Here is a 13,256-nt window from a genome sequence, read left to right as displayed (position 1 = left end):
AACAACCGCGAAGAGGGAGGGACACACCACCGGTCACCTCGCCTTCCCCCCTCCTCACCGGTGCGGCTGCGGACGGATGTTGGGAAGGGTGGGCAGCGAGGGGGCGATGTCAAGCTGCGGAGACGAGGGGGGGGTCCCCTCTTAATTAACTTGGCCATTTGTTTGTTTACCGGGAGTTCCCGGTGTGCTGGGGCTGTGCTATTCTCACTGCCGTATTCATTCAACAAACATGGATTTGATCCCATCCCCGCCCCACCGGTTTCTTGTTTTTTTGGTTTGTTTGTTTGTTTAGCAATTTTTTCCCGTTACACTTGACATTCAGGATGATTTTATATTAATTTCTGATGCATCTACTTATTTCTTCCTGTTATCCCCTTTCCCTCCCAGAATCATTCTAATGGGCTTTTTTCCTTTCATTTGTGGGCACGCTTGGAACTGAAAAAGGTCGTTTTGTGCGCCTGTCTCTTTCTTCTTAACTTTCTCATTGAGGTGTGACTCCGACCCGCAAAGGCACAGACTTTGATGTAGAGCTGGGTGCGTTTTTATAGCCAAACCCAGACCCTGGAGGCTGGGGGCCCAGAGGAGAACCCGCAGCAGGGGAGGGCAGTGGGCAGGTGTCTTATGAGTGTCAGGGCAAATTTTTCTTCATCCTGGACTTTTTTTTTTTTTTTTGCCATTAATTTTGATTTTCCCAAATATTACCGTTGAAAGTTATTTAGCCTGATGGCTGAAGTCTCTCCGTGTTTCCTTAGTTTTGCTGTCTGCCTCCCTCCCCCGACCCTGGTTCTTCCGGCCTTGTATATAGAACATTCCACGAGGCAGTGCTTCCTAGGGCCCCCTCCTCCCACCCTAGGTACCTCTTTCTACTTTCCATCCTCACAGTTTCTTTCGCCTATTTTTAAAACTGCTATAAATAGAATCACAGCGGTCACGTCTGGAAGCTGGCTTCTCTCACTCGGAGCGGTTGTGTGTCTGAATATAGTTCGTTCACTCCTTCTCACCGCTGTCTCATTCTGGAGTACGGAGGGACCCAGGTTTGTTTAGCTAGTCACCAGCTCATGGGCATTCGGGTTGTTTCCTGTGTTTGGCTGTTCCAAATAAGCTGCTACGAACATTGTCACACACGTCTTCGTGTGGACATATGCTTGTGTTTCTCTTGGGCAAACACCCAGGATGAGGATAGTTGGGTCATATGGTAGGTGTGTGTTTAACTTTTCAAGAAACTGCCGGACGGTTTTCCGGAGGGGCTGCACCATGTCGCGTTGCCACCGGCCGTGTCTATGAGCACAGGTTGGGGGCATTGACACACGTATTTTTGCCTTTATCGAGGTGTAATTTAAGGATGCAGTTCGGAGTTTTGACAAATACATACACCTGTGGAACCGCGAGCGTAGACAGACAGCAGACAGCAGTTCCACCGCCCCAGAGAGCTCCCTCGGGAGGTGTGTTTTTAATTTACAAGGAGAGAGCAAGGTGAAAAAAGAGAGAGACGAGATCGCACATTTTTTCCCCGTTTGCTTTGTGTTTAGTCTGAAGTTCCGGCCACGTGCCTCAAAATGAACATCTTTGCTCCTTACGACTTTCTCGGGGATGAGGGTGTCTGTAATCTTAATTCTCCTGAATCTTTTCCAGTCTATTTAATTCTTATTTTTAAATAAGATTTAACAAAGAACTATTGAGGACTTAACAGTGGCCTGGTGACAGTCCGGGCACTTTATCTAAATTAAATATGAACAAAGATGTTTAATCCTCTCCCCATAGCACCATAGATTAGGCCCCTAATCATGTCCATTTTACAGATGGAGAAACCAGGCACAGAAAGGTGCCCCTTCCTGTCCCCTCCCCACAGTTCCCAAGTGGGCGGAGCTGGGATTCCAGTGGGCCCTGGAGCCTGCTGGGAGGGGGCAGACCCCCCCCCCTGCAGTGGGAGTGAGCACTGACAAGCACAGGCCCCCACCCCCTCACCCACAATTCCAACATCCGAAAAGCTCTGAAAGTAGAAAATTTTCATCAGGACGACTCTAAAACTCATTGGGATCAAGGGTTAATAGCCTTTGGCTATTAATAAGTTTTATCTCATTTTTTGTGAATGTTCCCATTGTATTGCTGCGTTTATTGGGCTGCCCCAGGCCCTGCTGGGTGGCCTGGGGACCGGGTGTGTTCCATAATGTCTGCTGAGTACATCTTATTAGTATCCTAAATTCTGGGACATTCTGAATTTCAAAACACATCTGGCCCCAAGGGCTCTGTTATTATTTACTATTATTTAACAAGCCTACTCTGTGCCACCAACTCTACTGAGCAGTGAGTGGGGTCACGGCAGTGACAAAGGCAGCTCCAGCTCTCATGGGGTTCCCAGTCCACTGGGGGAAGAGGACAGACGTGGTGCCAAGTGGTCACACCACAGGGTGGTCGGAGCCGCAATGGCGTAAGCACGGACCGCGCAGGGGCCCAGAGGAAGCACTTAGGTCAGGCTGAGGCATCAGGGAAGCTTCCTGGAAGAGGTAACCCCAGGGCAAAGGCCTGAAGGACAAGTTGGGCAGTGTAGGAGGGGCAGTGGCAGCGCACAGCAGGCGCAGCTCACGCAAAGGTCCTGAGGTGCTTTGGGGGCCTGAAATCGGGGCCGCGAGGCTGCAAGGCCTTCTGGGAGGGGCCGGAACGCAGGGGGCCTGAAATCAGGCCGCGGGGCTGCAAGGCCTTCTGGGAGGGGCCAGAACGCAGAGGTCCGTGTTGGCCCTCCTGCCTTCCTGGTGAGGCTCCCACGACTCTCCCCTGACTGCGGGAGCTGGGGCTTGAGCCTCTGTGTTTTGGGCGTGTGTGGCAGGCACATTGCTGGTCTCCCCTGGGGTCTCCCGGGGACTGGGTTCTGCAGCCGTCAGGACCTGATTGTATACTAACAGGTGTGGGTAGCATTTGCCCCCATCTTATGGCTGGGGCAACCTCCTAGGGGAGACTGGAGTGCAGAGGCCCAGGGCCAGTGGCTTCATTCCATCCTGGCCCTGGACCAAACTGCCTGGACCTTGGCAACTGACCTGCATGAGGCTGCCCACTCCTTTTTGAAAAAGGCTTCAGTCTGTGTAAATCGGGCATCTTTGTGGATCAGCCACCCAGTTTCTTCAGCTCCCTGGGCCAGGGACCTGGGAGCCTCCAGATCCCTTCTTCCTTTTCCTCTTCCCTTCCCCCTCCACATGACATGCCAGCCGATCCCAGGGCTGCCGCTGCCTGCGCTGCCTGCCAACAATCTCCCCTCTCCTCCATCTCCACCCGATCCGGCCCCCATCACAACTGGCCCTGCCTCGGGGCCTCTGTGCTGGCCGTTCCCGCTCCCCGAATGCTCTTCCCCAGCTGTACCAACTTCATTTATTTCCTTCGCTTTGAAAAACGTGTGCCAAGGAGGTGAGCTCCAGGAACGCAGTGATTATAGCTATCCTGTTCATTACTGTGTTCCCCGCTCCTAGCACATTGCCTGGCAATAAGCACTCAATAAAATTCCTTCCACAATGGGAATTAATTCAAAGAACCTCATAAAAAAAAAAGAAAGAAAAAAAAAAAGCCTCGTATTTCCAAGCCTTGGGGGGGAGCGTTTGGCCATGAACACCGATAGAGATATTAGAGGGGGAGAAGCCTCCAAAGTTCGGTTGCCTCCCTCTGCCTTTAATTATTTTGTCGACAAGGCTCACAATTCAGCAAGTCAAGGTGGCATTTGAGAGGGACGGTTCCCTTTAGCGTAGCTGACAGCTAATTTGTGGGAAGTTTAATTACAGGCGGCGTTAATTAACTGGCAGAATGCTGGGCAAAGAAGGCAGCCATCTGTTCCTAAAAACGTCCTCCCCTCCTGGCCCTGCTGGGAGGCTGGGAGGGGTGGGCAAGGAAGAGGACAGAGTGGGGAGGAGGCGGTGACAGAGGAGGAGGAAGGAAGGAGGACCAGGTGATGAATCAGCTTCACACACACCCCCTTCCAGATGCCAGTCTGGGCCGAGATCTTGGCAGCCAGCCTCCTGGTGGCCTCCACCATTTTTGCAGCTGCCTCCGTTAGCCATTGGGAGTGGCAGTAACAGTTCCTAGGAATCTGCCTCTCACTGGTCGGATCATAAGGAGCAGGGGATGTGGAGTAGAAGAGGCGAAGAGAACACTGTCCCCAACCGGCATTAAAAAAGACTGGCACTCACTAAAGGAGGCCGAAAGGAGGAAGTGGGACAGAGCCAGGGGTGGGGGACGCCCTGAGCACCCCGGTGTGGCAGGGGCGGGTCACTCCGCCTCTCATTCCACCCTTCACTCCACTCCGACTGTTCTTCATGGGGGTTGGCAGAGAAGGGATGCAAAGGGCCTGCAAAGGCAGGCTTCGGGGCCTCGAGTCCCACCTTTGTCCTTTCTGAGCCGGTTGCCCCAGGGCAGTTCACTTAACCGTCTGGGTCTCGGTTTCCTCATCTGGAAAATGGGATCGATTATAATAGGACCCACTTCCATTTGTCTTTCTGGAATAAAAAGCTCTTTCAGGCTGCTGAAGAGCGCTTTGCTGTGACCTTGAAGTGTTGCTATGTGTCATAACCAGAAGTGTGTGTGTGCAGAGGCTGGGGGTTGGGGGGCTCCACGCGTTTGAAAGCCCCGGTGCCTTCCAGGGCTCTGGGTCCTTGTCTATACTGCCCCCCACCCCCGAACACCCTCCCCACCCCTGCCCAGCCGCTTCCCTTCTACCCCGGTCTTGAGGTAGATGTCCTGCCTGGGAAGGTGCCCTCTGAAACCTCACCTGTGTGTCTCCCGTCACAGCCCTAGTCACCCTGCCACTGCCTTGTCACGGTCCATTGTCCCCACTAGACTGGCACCCCGTGCGGGCAGGGACTGGGTCTGTCTCGGTCACTGCCGCATCTAGGCTGCCCAGCCCAGGCTTGGAGAAGAAGCTGCACAGTTCATATTGTTGTGCAGACAAACAGTTGGAGCCACGACCCACGGGCGGGGGGCAGAGGCCAGCAGAATACGGAATTAGACGCTACAACCATTTATTTAAACGTGGAAAAGACTGTCTCGGTGGGGGAGTGAGCTCCCCATTGCCCCTGGGGATATGGCCCGGGGCAAGCCACATCCTCTTTCATGAACTCGGTTTCTTCCTCCAGGAATGGGGGCGTGCCCAGGAGCCTGGCTCGGGATGCCGGGAGCGGGTGCAGGCACCTGGCAGCCCATATGTGCTCAGTAGTCATGCTGGCAGCTGCTACCATCCCTGAGTCCGTCCCCATCCCTGAGGCCAATCGCCCCTTCTCTGAGCCTCAGTTTCCCCATTTGGCCACACTCCCCCCTTAGGCCACGCAGACGGGGCACTGCCTGGATGGGCAGGAGGCGGCCTCCGTGGTTGTTTATTGACAGCGGCCGCCAGGCAGGCCCGATGGGGCTGGCACAGGCCGGCCCCGCTGAGCTGGCAGCACCCCGCTTTCCTGGAGGCGGCTGGAGCAGGGCCCAGCTCGGCTGCCGGGGGGCCAAGGAGGCTGGGAGGAAGCTGAGCCCCCTTCTGAGAGGGAGCAGTTCCTGATCTGGGGGCCAGGCCTCTGTGTACACCTACTAAGGACCCACTAGATGCCAGACCAGGCTGCGGGGGCGTCTGCCCCTGCCGGCCCGGCTGCCGGGATCACTGCTCCTTTCACACTGCGGATCCCTGCTCTTTCTGGCCTCAGGCCAGAAGACGCTGCCTCCAGAAAGCCTCCCGATTCTCTGGGTTGGGTCGGGCACCTCCATGTGAGCTGACACAGTGTCTGAGTTTCTCCCACCACAGCTCCGATCACCCAAATTATAGCTGGGCTGGAGGCAGGTCACTTAGTCGATCGACAAATGCTGACAGAGCACTTAGTTGCTGTCAGGCAATGTGCACGACTAGCCATGCTGTTCCCTATTTACAAGTGGGGTCACTGAGCACAGCAGAGCCTCAGTAAGAGCTTCGTTCCCAGTGGCGGTGAGCTCACTCCCTCCCCCGGCGTGAGTCTGCAGAACCAGGATGTAAGGCTCCAGGGCCTCTGTGACCTTTGGGGTGTCTGACTGGCGGGTCATGCTGGCCACTCCTAACACATGCTCTCTCCGTATCCATGGTAATAGAACCCCTCATTTTCAGTTGGACCTTTGGCCACTCTGACTAAAAACTACATTTCCCAGCATCCTTTTGGGAAGTGTCCTTGCAGAAGTCCTGGCAGAAGTGGTGTGTGGAATTTCCAGGAAGTGTCTGGGAAGGGAGAGGGTTAGCCCTTCCTCACCTCTTCTTCCTCATTTTCTGGAATGCGGATGTGAGGGCTGGAGCTCAAGCAACTGCATTGCCCCAGGAGGCAGAAGCCAGGCACTGAGGGTGTGGAGGCTCCTGGGCTATGGACTCCGTGGGGCCTCCACGCCTGCTCTGAACTGACTCTGCATGTTCATGAGCAACTGAGCCGCATGGGCTTAAGCTGCTCTGGGGGGTCGGCCCCACCACACACACGGGCCACAGCAGAGGGCCCACCCTTTCCCATCATCGTTCCAGGAAGGAAGACCTCCTAAGCCACCTCGGGGGTCCTCAGCTCTGCCGCAGAGCGTGAGTGGAAAACCCTTCCGTGCGTATGAAAAAGGAAAGGGAACCCTGACTAAACACAAACGTTTGCTTGTGAAGCCACCAAGACCGACTGCTGGGTCCACATCTCATCATCGCCACACACCGTGTGATCCCAAGCAAGCGACTCGGCCCCTCTAGGCCTCCGTTGTCTCGTCTGCAAAATAGAGACCTAGAAGCTTTGCTGGCAGGAGTTTTCCCTGAGCTACTTAAAACCTCCAGTGGTTTTAACTCAGCATAAAACCTGAATTCCTTCGCGAGCTTTACACGGCCCTGCACAGCCTGCCCTTCCCCCCTCCCTCTCCCTCTCACTCCCTCTGCCCCGGCAACACAGGCCTCCTAACCGTTCCTCCAACACGCCAGGCTCGGGCCTGCCCCCGGGCCTTTGCACGTGCCACACCATCTGCCTGGAATGCTCCCGCTCACCTCCTCATCGTTCTGCTCCCATCCCTGATCGTGGTCACCACGTGGCCAAGCAAGGACCCCATCTCCTTGCCCAGAAGACCCCTTGTGGCCCAGACCTTCTGGAGAGCATGCCGGGGGGCTGAAGAAGCGCCTTATGTGCTTGCCATAAAATTCAATCACGTCCGAGCTGGTCTCTGAACCCAGGTACAAATTCACAGGAAATACAGGGGACCGAGGAACACGTGACACGACGCCACAGGGACACCCAGTCACCGAAGACCAGGGATGTCTCTGCGGGGTGAATGACACAGTTGCTTCGACACCGAAGCGCAAGGCGAAGTTAAGAGGGGGGGGTGGAGGGAACAGCTTCGGCTGAGAGGTAGGAGCCCATCGGCAGCTCTCGATTTGGACAATGTGAACAAACGTCCACCGGAAACGCCCTCATCCCTTTCCAGGTGCACCCCGCGTGGTGTTTGATGCTATTAGGAAATAGTTATTTGGAACACGACGCTGGAATTTGAATTTGTGCGGTGGTTTTTCAAGTTTCTCTTACGGAGCAGGGTGTGTCTCCTCGCGCTGCGCACTTTGGGCGGTCATGGTGGGGGCCGTCCTGGGGGTTGTAAGGTGTTAAGCGGCATCCCTGGCCTCCCCCATCAGAGGCTATTAGCCCCCCCAAGTGGTGACTCACACGGATGTCTCCAGACACTGTCAAGTGGCCTCTGGGGACAAAATCCCCACCCAGTTGAGAATCACGGCTTTCGTGACACAAACCGAAATATTTACAGATGAAAAAATTCTGAGATTGGCATCAAATAGCAAGAGATGGGGCGTGTGTGGAAGGGGAAGAGGCGACTGGACCCCGAGTGGCAGACGCCTGCGGGGCCATCGTCTGGTCTCCCTCCCTGGAGTGCGTTTGACGTTTTCCGGCACGAAAGCCTGGGCTGATGGGAAGAACGCAAATAAAATCTGGAGCTGAGCTGGTCACAAAGGACCTGTGATGCTCTCCCGGTTTCGATAGGCGCCTGTGCTCACCCGACATGTGACCAGCCGGGGAGCTGGGGGAGGAGCCCGGGAGAACTCTAGCACCTTTGCTACTTGTCTGTAAATTTAAAATGATTCCAAAGTTAAAAGTTTATTTTTAAAACAAGTTTAAATTAATAATGAACGAACATGTAAGGGGTCAGCGGCCAGGCTCAGAACAGAGGCCTGGGGCCTGTCCTGGAGCCACCGCTGGCCGATGACACAGCGACCTCGAGTGCCCGCCCCTGCCCCTCGCCTTCCACTTCGGTGGAGACACTGGGAGCCAGCCCTGGGCTGTCTGGGCTTAGTAGCGTGGGTGGGTAAGAGGCCAGAGGCGGGGCGGCCCACAGCAGCCAGGGCGCGAAGCCGCTTTCAAACCCATTTTATTGTCTCCAGACCAGAAACATCTGCCTCCACCCTCCCTGCCCCGACCTCGCTCTCCCGCCGGGGCGGAGGGCTTCAGGGGTCCGGGGGCCTCTCCGGGGACGCGGGCTCCGCCAGCCCCGCGGAGGTGGCGCTGCAGGGGCGGTGTGGGCCGGCGCGCGCCAGCAGCTCCAGCCTCCGCGAGCGCAGCCGGGCCTGGATGGCCCAGAGCGCGAGCTGGCGTCCGGGCGGCATCGGGTCCTCCCCGCCGAAGCTCTCGACGGTGGAGTCGGCGCTGTCCTCCGAGCCGGCCACCGACTGCTTGCACATGGGGCAGGAGCGCTGGGCGGCCTGGGAGAACCAGGGGTCGATGCACTTGCAGTGGTAGGTGTGGGAGCAGGGCAGGACCTTGAGCTGGTCGCCCTCCTCGTACTCGTCCAGGCAGATGGCGCACAGGTCGTTGAGCCGCGTGAAGGTGCGGACCTGCGCCTTCTGGCAGGCTGGCGTCTTGACCACGGCCGGCCTGCGCGTCCGCCGGGCCCAGAGCCAGCTGCACAGGCGTCGCAGGACGAAGAAGGTGGACATGAGCAGGGCCAGGGCGCGGCCCAGCACCCAGGAGACCGCCAGCACCGGATGGCAGTCCAGGTCCGGGCAGGGCGGGTAGTCAGGCAGCAGGAGCACGTGGGCCGACTTGTCGCAGCGCATGATGACGCGCAGGTCCTGCGAGGCGGCCTCGCCCACGAACACTGCGGGGATGGCGATCTGGCGCCGCAGCTCCTCGTGCACGTGCGCCATGTGCACGAGCTCGTCCGAGCGCACGTTGTGCACGATGGCGGCCCCGAAGCCGGCGCGCTGTGCGTGCAGCACCTTCAGGTCGAACGTGCAGTCGTGGCGCCGGATCAGCACGATGGCGCCCAGGGAGCCGTTGCCCGCCGGCCGCGGGCCCTCGATGGGGTGGCACGCGTTGGCGGGCTTGGCCTCCATCAGGTAGCCGCGCACGCCCTCGGGGGCCAGGGGCGCCCCGAACATGGCGGGCAGGGCCGCGTAGTCCACCGTGCTCGAGTTGCTGTCCAGCACGGCCCGCACCACCGCCTGCGAGGGCGCCGGCAGCAGCAGCAGGATCAGCGCGGCCTTGAGCGCCCCCAGGGCCGCGGCCGGCAGCGGTGCCCGCACGGCGGCCATGCCCCCTCCGCGGGCTGCGCTGTGGAGCTAGGTCCCGCTGGGGACGGCAGACCGGAGGCCTTCGGGCATCTCCAGGGCCTCCCCGGAGCCCGTGGCCGGGATGGAGGTGGCTTGGACCGGGGGCTCAGAGGCAGGTGAGCAGAGCGGCTGGGACCTGGGTGGCCCTAGGTGGGAACTGCCCCTGGCGGCAGCCACGTTTGCATTGTTTTTGAAGGCTGACCTCAGGAGGAACTGACCTGCCCAGGTGGCCCTGCTGAGGCCAGGAGCCCCCAGGGTTCTAGATGCCCCCGGCCTCTGTGACATCGCCCTGTTACATCCTGCCCCCAGGGGCCCCAGCTGCCTGGGCCTGTGGCCGACACAGAATTCCCAGGTCTCTGACCTGGGGCCTGGGCAGCCTCTGGAAACACCTCCGGAAGTCTCGGAGCGTCCCTGGAGCCTGGGCTTTCTGGGGGCTGGTGGCCCCTGGCCCAGCAGGCACAGCCACACTCCGCGGGCACCATCTCCCTGCGCCTCCCAGTGACTCAACAAGGAAGGCAAGGAAGGCGCCAGCGTCAGCCCCTTCTGACCTTTAGAGACTCCTAGAAGGGCCCGGACCTGCTCGGGGCACCCTCTGCCCGTGAGGTCAGTGCTTAGAACCCGAATTCCAGACCTCCCCTCCCCGCCCCACCCCGCGCTCTGCTGCAGCAGCCCAGACCTCCTCGCTGCTCCCCAACACGCCAGCCTGAGCCTGCCCCAGGGCCTTGGCTTGGACTCTGCTCTCCGCCTGCAGGGCCGCTTCTCTCTGTGGCTGGCTCTTCCTCACGACTCAGGTCTGAAAGAGTCCTCTGGGCGGAGCGTGGGCTGGAGAGGCAGAAAGAGGCCAGGCAGGAGGAGGCAGCCAGAGGCTCCGAGAAGGGGCTGGGGGAGGAGGGGCTGGGGAGAGGCTCGGAGGGGACCACAGCCGGGAGCCAGTAGGTGGGTGTGAAGGAGAAGACGGAGGAGAGTCCACCTCTCCCCCTCTCGGGATCACTTCCTGGAAGTCGGCTTGGCTACCGGCTTGACCGGCTTGCAGGCCGTCGCTGACGCCCTCCCTTCAGGGGAAGGTCCTTGGCTCCACTGGGGTTTTAGAGCATCGTTTTAGTATTATCCGTCTTTGTTTCTGGGGGCCCCATCTCTCTGTGGCGAGAGACGTGGGTTTCTGCTTTCCGACTCTCACTAAGTTTTATTTCTAAAGAAAGACAACAGGTGAGTCGCTCTTTAGGGAGTATTTGGTAAATAAAGGAACAAATGGACGACAATAGGGGAAGGACGGAGCGAGAGCTCTCTCCAAAGAGGGGACGTTGGTAAACAGGGTGGATTAGTTTCCTCAGGCTGCTGTGACAAAGTACCTCACCCCGGGCGGCTGAAAACAACGGAAATTTGTTGTCTTGCAGTCCTGGAGGCCGGAAGTCCGAGATCAAGGTGCTGGCAGGGTGGCGTCCCTCGCTCTGTCCCCGTGCAGGGCCGTCTGGGTGAGCCAGATAATCACCCACCGTGGGGGCAGCCCAACCAGTGACCCACGTGAGGCGACTCTGGGGCGCGTGTCCCCAGAATTCCCTAGGGGGCTCCGGCAGATTGAGCCCCAGCTGCCCCCTCAATAACCGGCTCGATGATCGCCTTCCCTCTCCCGACTGCCCCCGACTCCCAGGATAAATGACTTGCACTCAGATCCTCGTCCTGAGGTCTGCTTCTCGGGAACCCAAACTAAGATGCTACCCGAGCATAAAAAGATGCATGGGAAAGCAGGAAAAGGAGACGGAGACCCGGGTCCCAGAACATCGTCTGAGCACCTCAATCCAGGTGAGCCTGAGGCCACGTGACACCTGTACCTCCCCCCCACCCCGTGATATGAACCAACACGTTCCTTTTTTGCCTCAGATTGCATTTCTCTACTCACACGGGGATGGCGAGGCTTCCGGAATCTCACAGAAGAGAAACTGGCGTGATTATTAAGTTTGATTTTCTTCTCCTGCTCCACACCCACCTCCCTCCCCAAATGCTTCTAGCGAGACCTCCTTCGGCGATGCCCACAGGGGACAGACAGAGCAGAGGCGCTGGCCCCTCTGACGATTAGAGGTAACGCCGCGGAGAGCGGGCGATGGGCGAGTCTCGCGTTCACTCTGATTTCCCCAGAAGTCCCTGGCTCCCTCGGGCGCAGCTGCTGCTCACCTGAAGGACACACTGGCCTGAACGTGGGCAGGTGTGCAGCACACACACGCCCAGCAGGAGTGCGATTCAGGAGACCCGTGGGCTGGGCTGGGAGGAGGCCTGCCGGGCCCCTACCCAGCAGGCCCGTGAATCGCCACCTGCAGGCCCGCCTGAGCCTGTCTCCCCGTCCTCCTCTGTCTCCCCGTCTCCGTCAGCGTCTCTTTCTGTCTTTGCCTCTTCGTTTCTGCCTCTGTTCGTCCCTCTCTCTCTCTCTCTCTCTCTCTCTCTGTCTCAGTCTCTGTCTCTGTGTTGGTGCCCGTGTATTGATCCCCCTCAAGTCCCTGTCTTGTGCTTGCTGTGTGTGTGTGTGTGTGTGTGTGTGTGTGTGTGTGTGTCCCTGGGCCTGTGTCTCTAAATCTATGTTTATGTCTTGGTATGTCTCTCCCCTCCCTCTCTTTCTCTCTCCTCCCCCAACCCCTTCCCTGGGGTGGGGGGACACGGGACACAGGCGCTCGGTGCTTCCTGCGACTGTGTTTCTGCACCTTTCTGTAAGTCTAAAATGATTTCGGAACAAAATGTCAGAGAACAGAGAGGCTGAAGGCACTTGGAAGATGGAGGAGGAGGTGGGCGGGCAGGGGAGGAGGAGGAGGAAGGTCTGGGAGAGAGATGGGCTGGCCTCTGGGTGACCCGGGGAGGCCTCTCTGCGCGGGTTGGCAGTGCAGGGAGAACCGAAGGGTGAGGCGGAGACGGGGTGGGGAGCCCGGAGTGCCCGGGGGTGGGGACGGCATGGTGTCTGAGGAAACAAGAGAACGCCATCTCGGGATGCCCCGGGAAGGAGTGGGGAGGCGAGACAGGGAAGGGACGGAGCTGCCGTGGGGTGCGCTCCAGAGCAGGTGACTGCGGTGGGCGGACGGGGCTCGGTCCCACGGGGCACCTCTGGGAGACAGCAGAGCGCGAGCGCCCAGGCATGCCCCGCTCCAAGGACGGGGAGCTCGGGGCTGATGCACCAGCTCCCGCCCGCCATCGGCCGGGAGCGACATCGACTCTCTGACGCTTCCAGCCTGCCCCGGGGGCGCGGAGCAGGCTCAGGCAGAGCCAGAGCTGGGGTGCCAGCCCCGGGAAATGGTGCGGGCCCGGGGGTCTCGGTGGGCCCCCGCCGGCACCGGCCACAGGGCCTGCAGAGCCGCACGTACCCACACGGCAGCCGTGAGCTTCGTGTGGTTATTGAAACTCATTCAAATGAAATTTCTAAAACGTTCAGCTGCTCACTCACACTTGCCACATTTCGAGTGCTCCACAGGCACATGGGGGTGACCGTGGTGTCCAGCACAGGCCCGGACACCTCCCACCATGACAGAAAGGTCAATTGTGCCGAAGGATTTGAAACAACAGAGTATCCAACACAATCCAGTTGGAGCTCTAGGAGGAACCCCCTGGCTGCTGAGGAAAGACAGCCAGTTGGGGTTGAGGACAGAGGCTGGGAACCCAGGGAGGAGGTGGGGACAAGTGTCCCAGCTGGAGGCGATGGAGGCTCAGACCAGTGCAGTAGCAGTAGGGGTGG

The 13,256-nt window shown here is 58.7% G+C and overlaps 1 protein-coding gene across 1 annotated transcript; it reads right to left on the bottom strand.

Annotated features, from left to right (window-relative positions):
- Window positions 1-8,443: 8,443 nt before the first annotated feature.
- Window positions 8,444-10,029, bottom strand: ZNRF4 (zinc and ring finger 4). Its single transcript, XM_036233369.1, is given in 3 exon segments — window positions 8,444-9,523; window positions 9,526-9,683; window positions 9,909-10,029. Coding segments are annotated over 3 exon segments (1,359 nt in total).
- Between the last annotated feature and the right edge of the window lie 3,227 nt (window positions 10,030-13,256).

Source organism: Rousettus aegyptiacus, unplaced genomic scaffold (assembly GCF_014176215.1).
Source record: "Rousettus aegyptiacus isolate mRouAeg1 unplaced genomic scaffold, mRouAeg1.p scaffold_m13_p_16, whole genome shotgun sequence".
Lineage (NCBI taxonomy): Eukaryota > Metazoa > Chordata > Mammalia > Chiroptera > Pteropodidae > Rousettus > Rousettus aegyptiacus.
The sequence above is the reverse complement of the archived record's forward strand: the minus strand, read 5'-3'. Positions and strand labels throughout refer to the sequence as shown.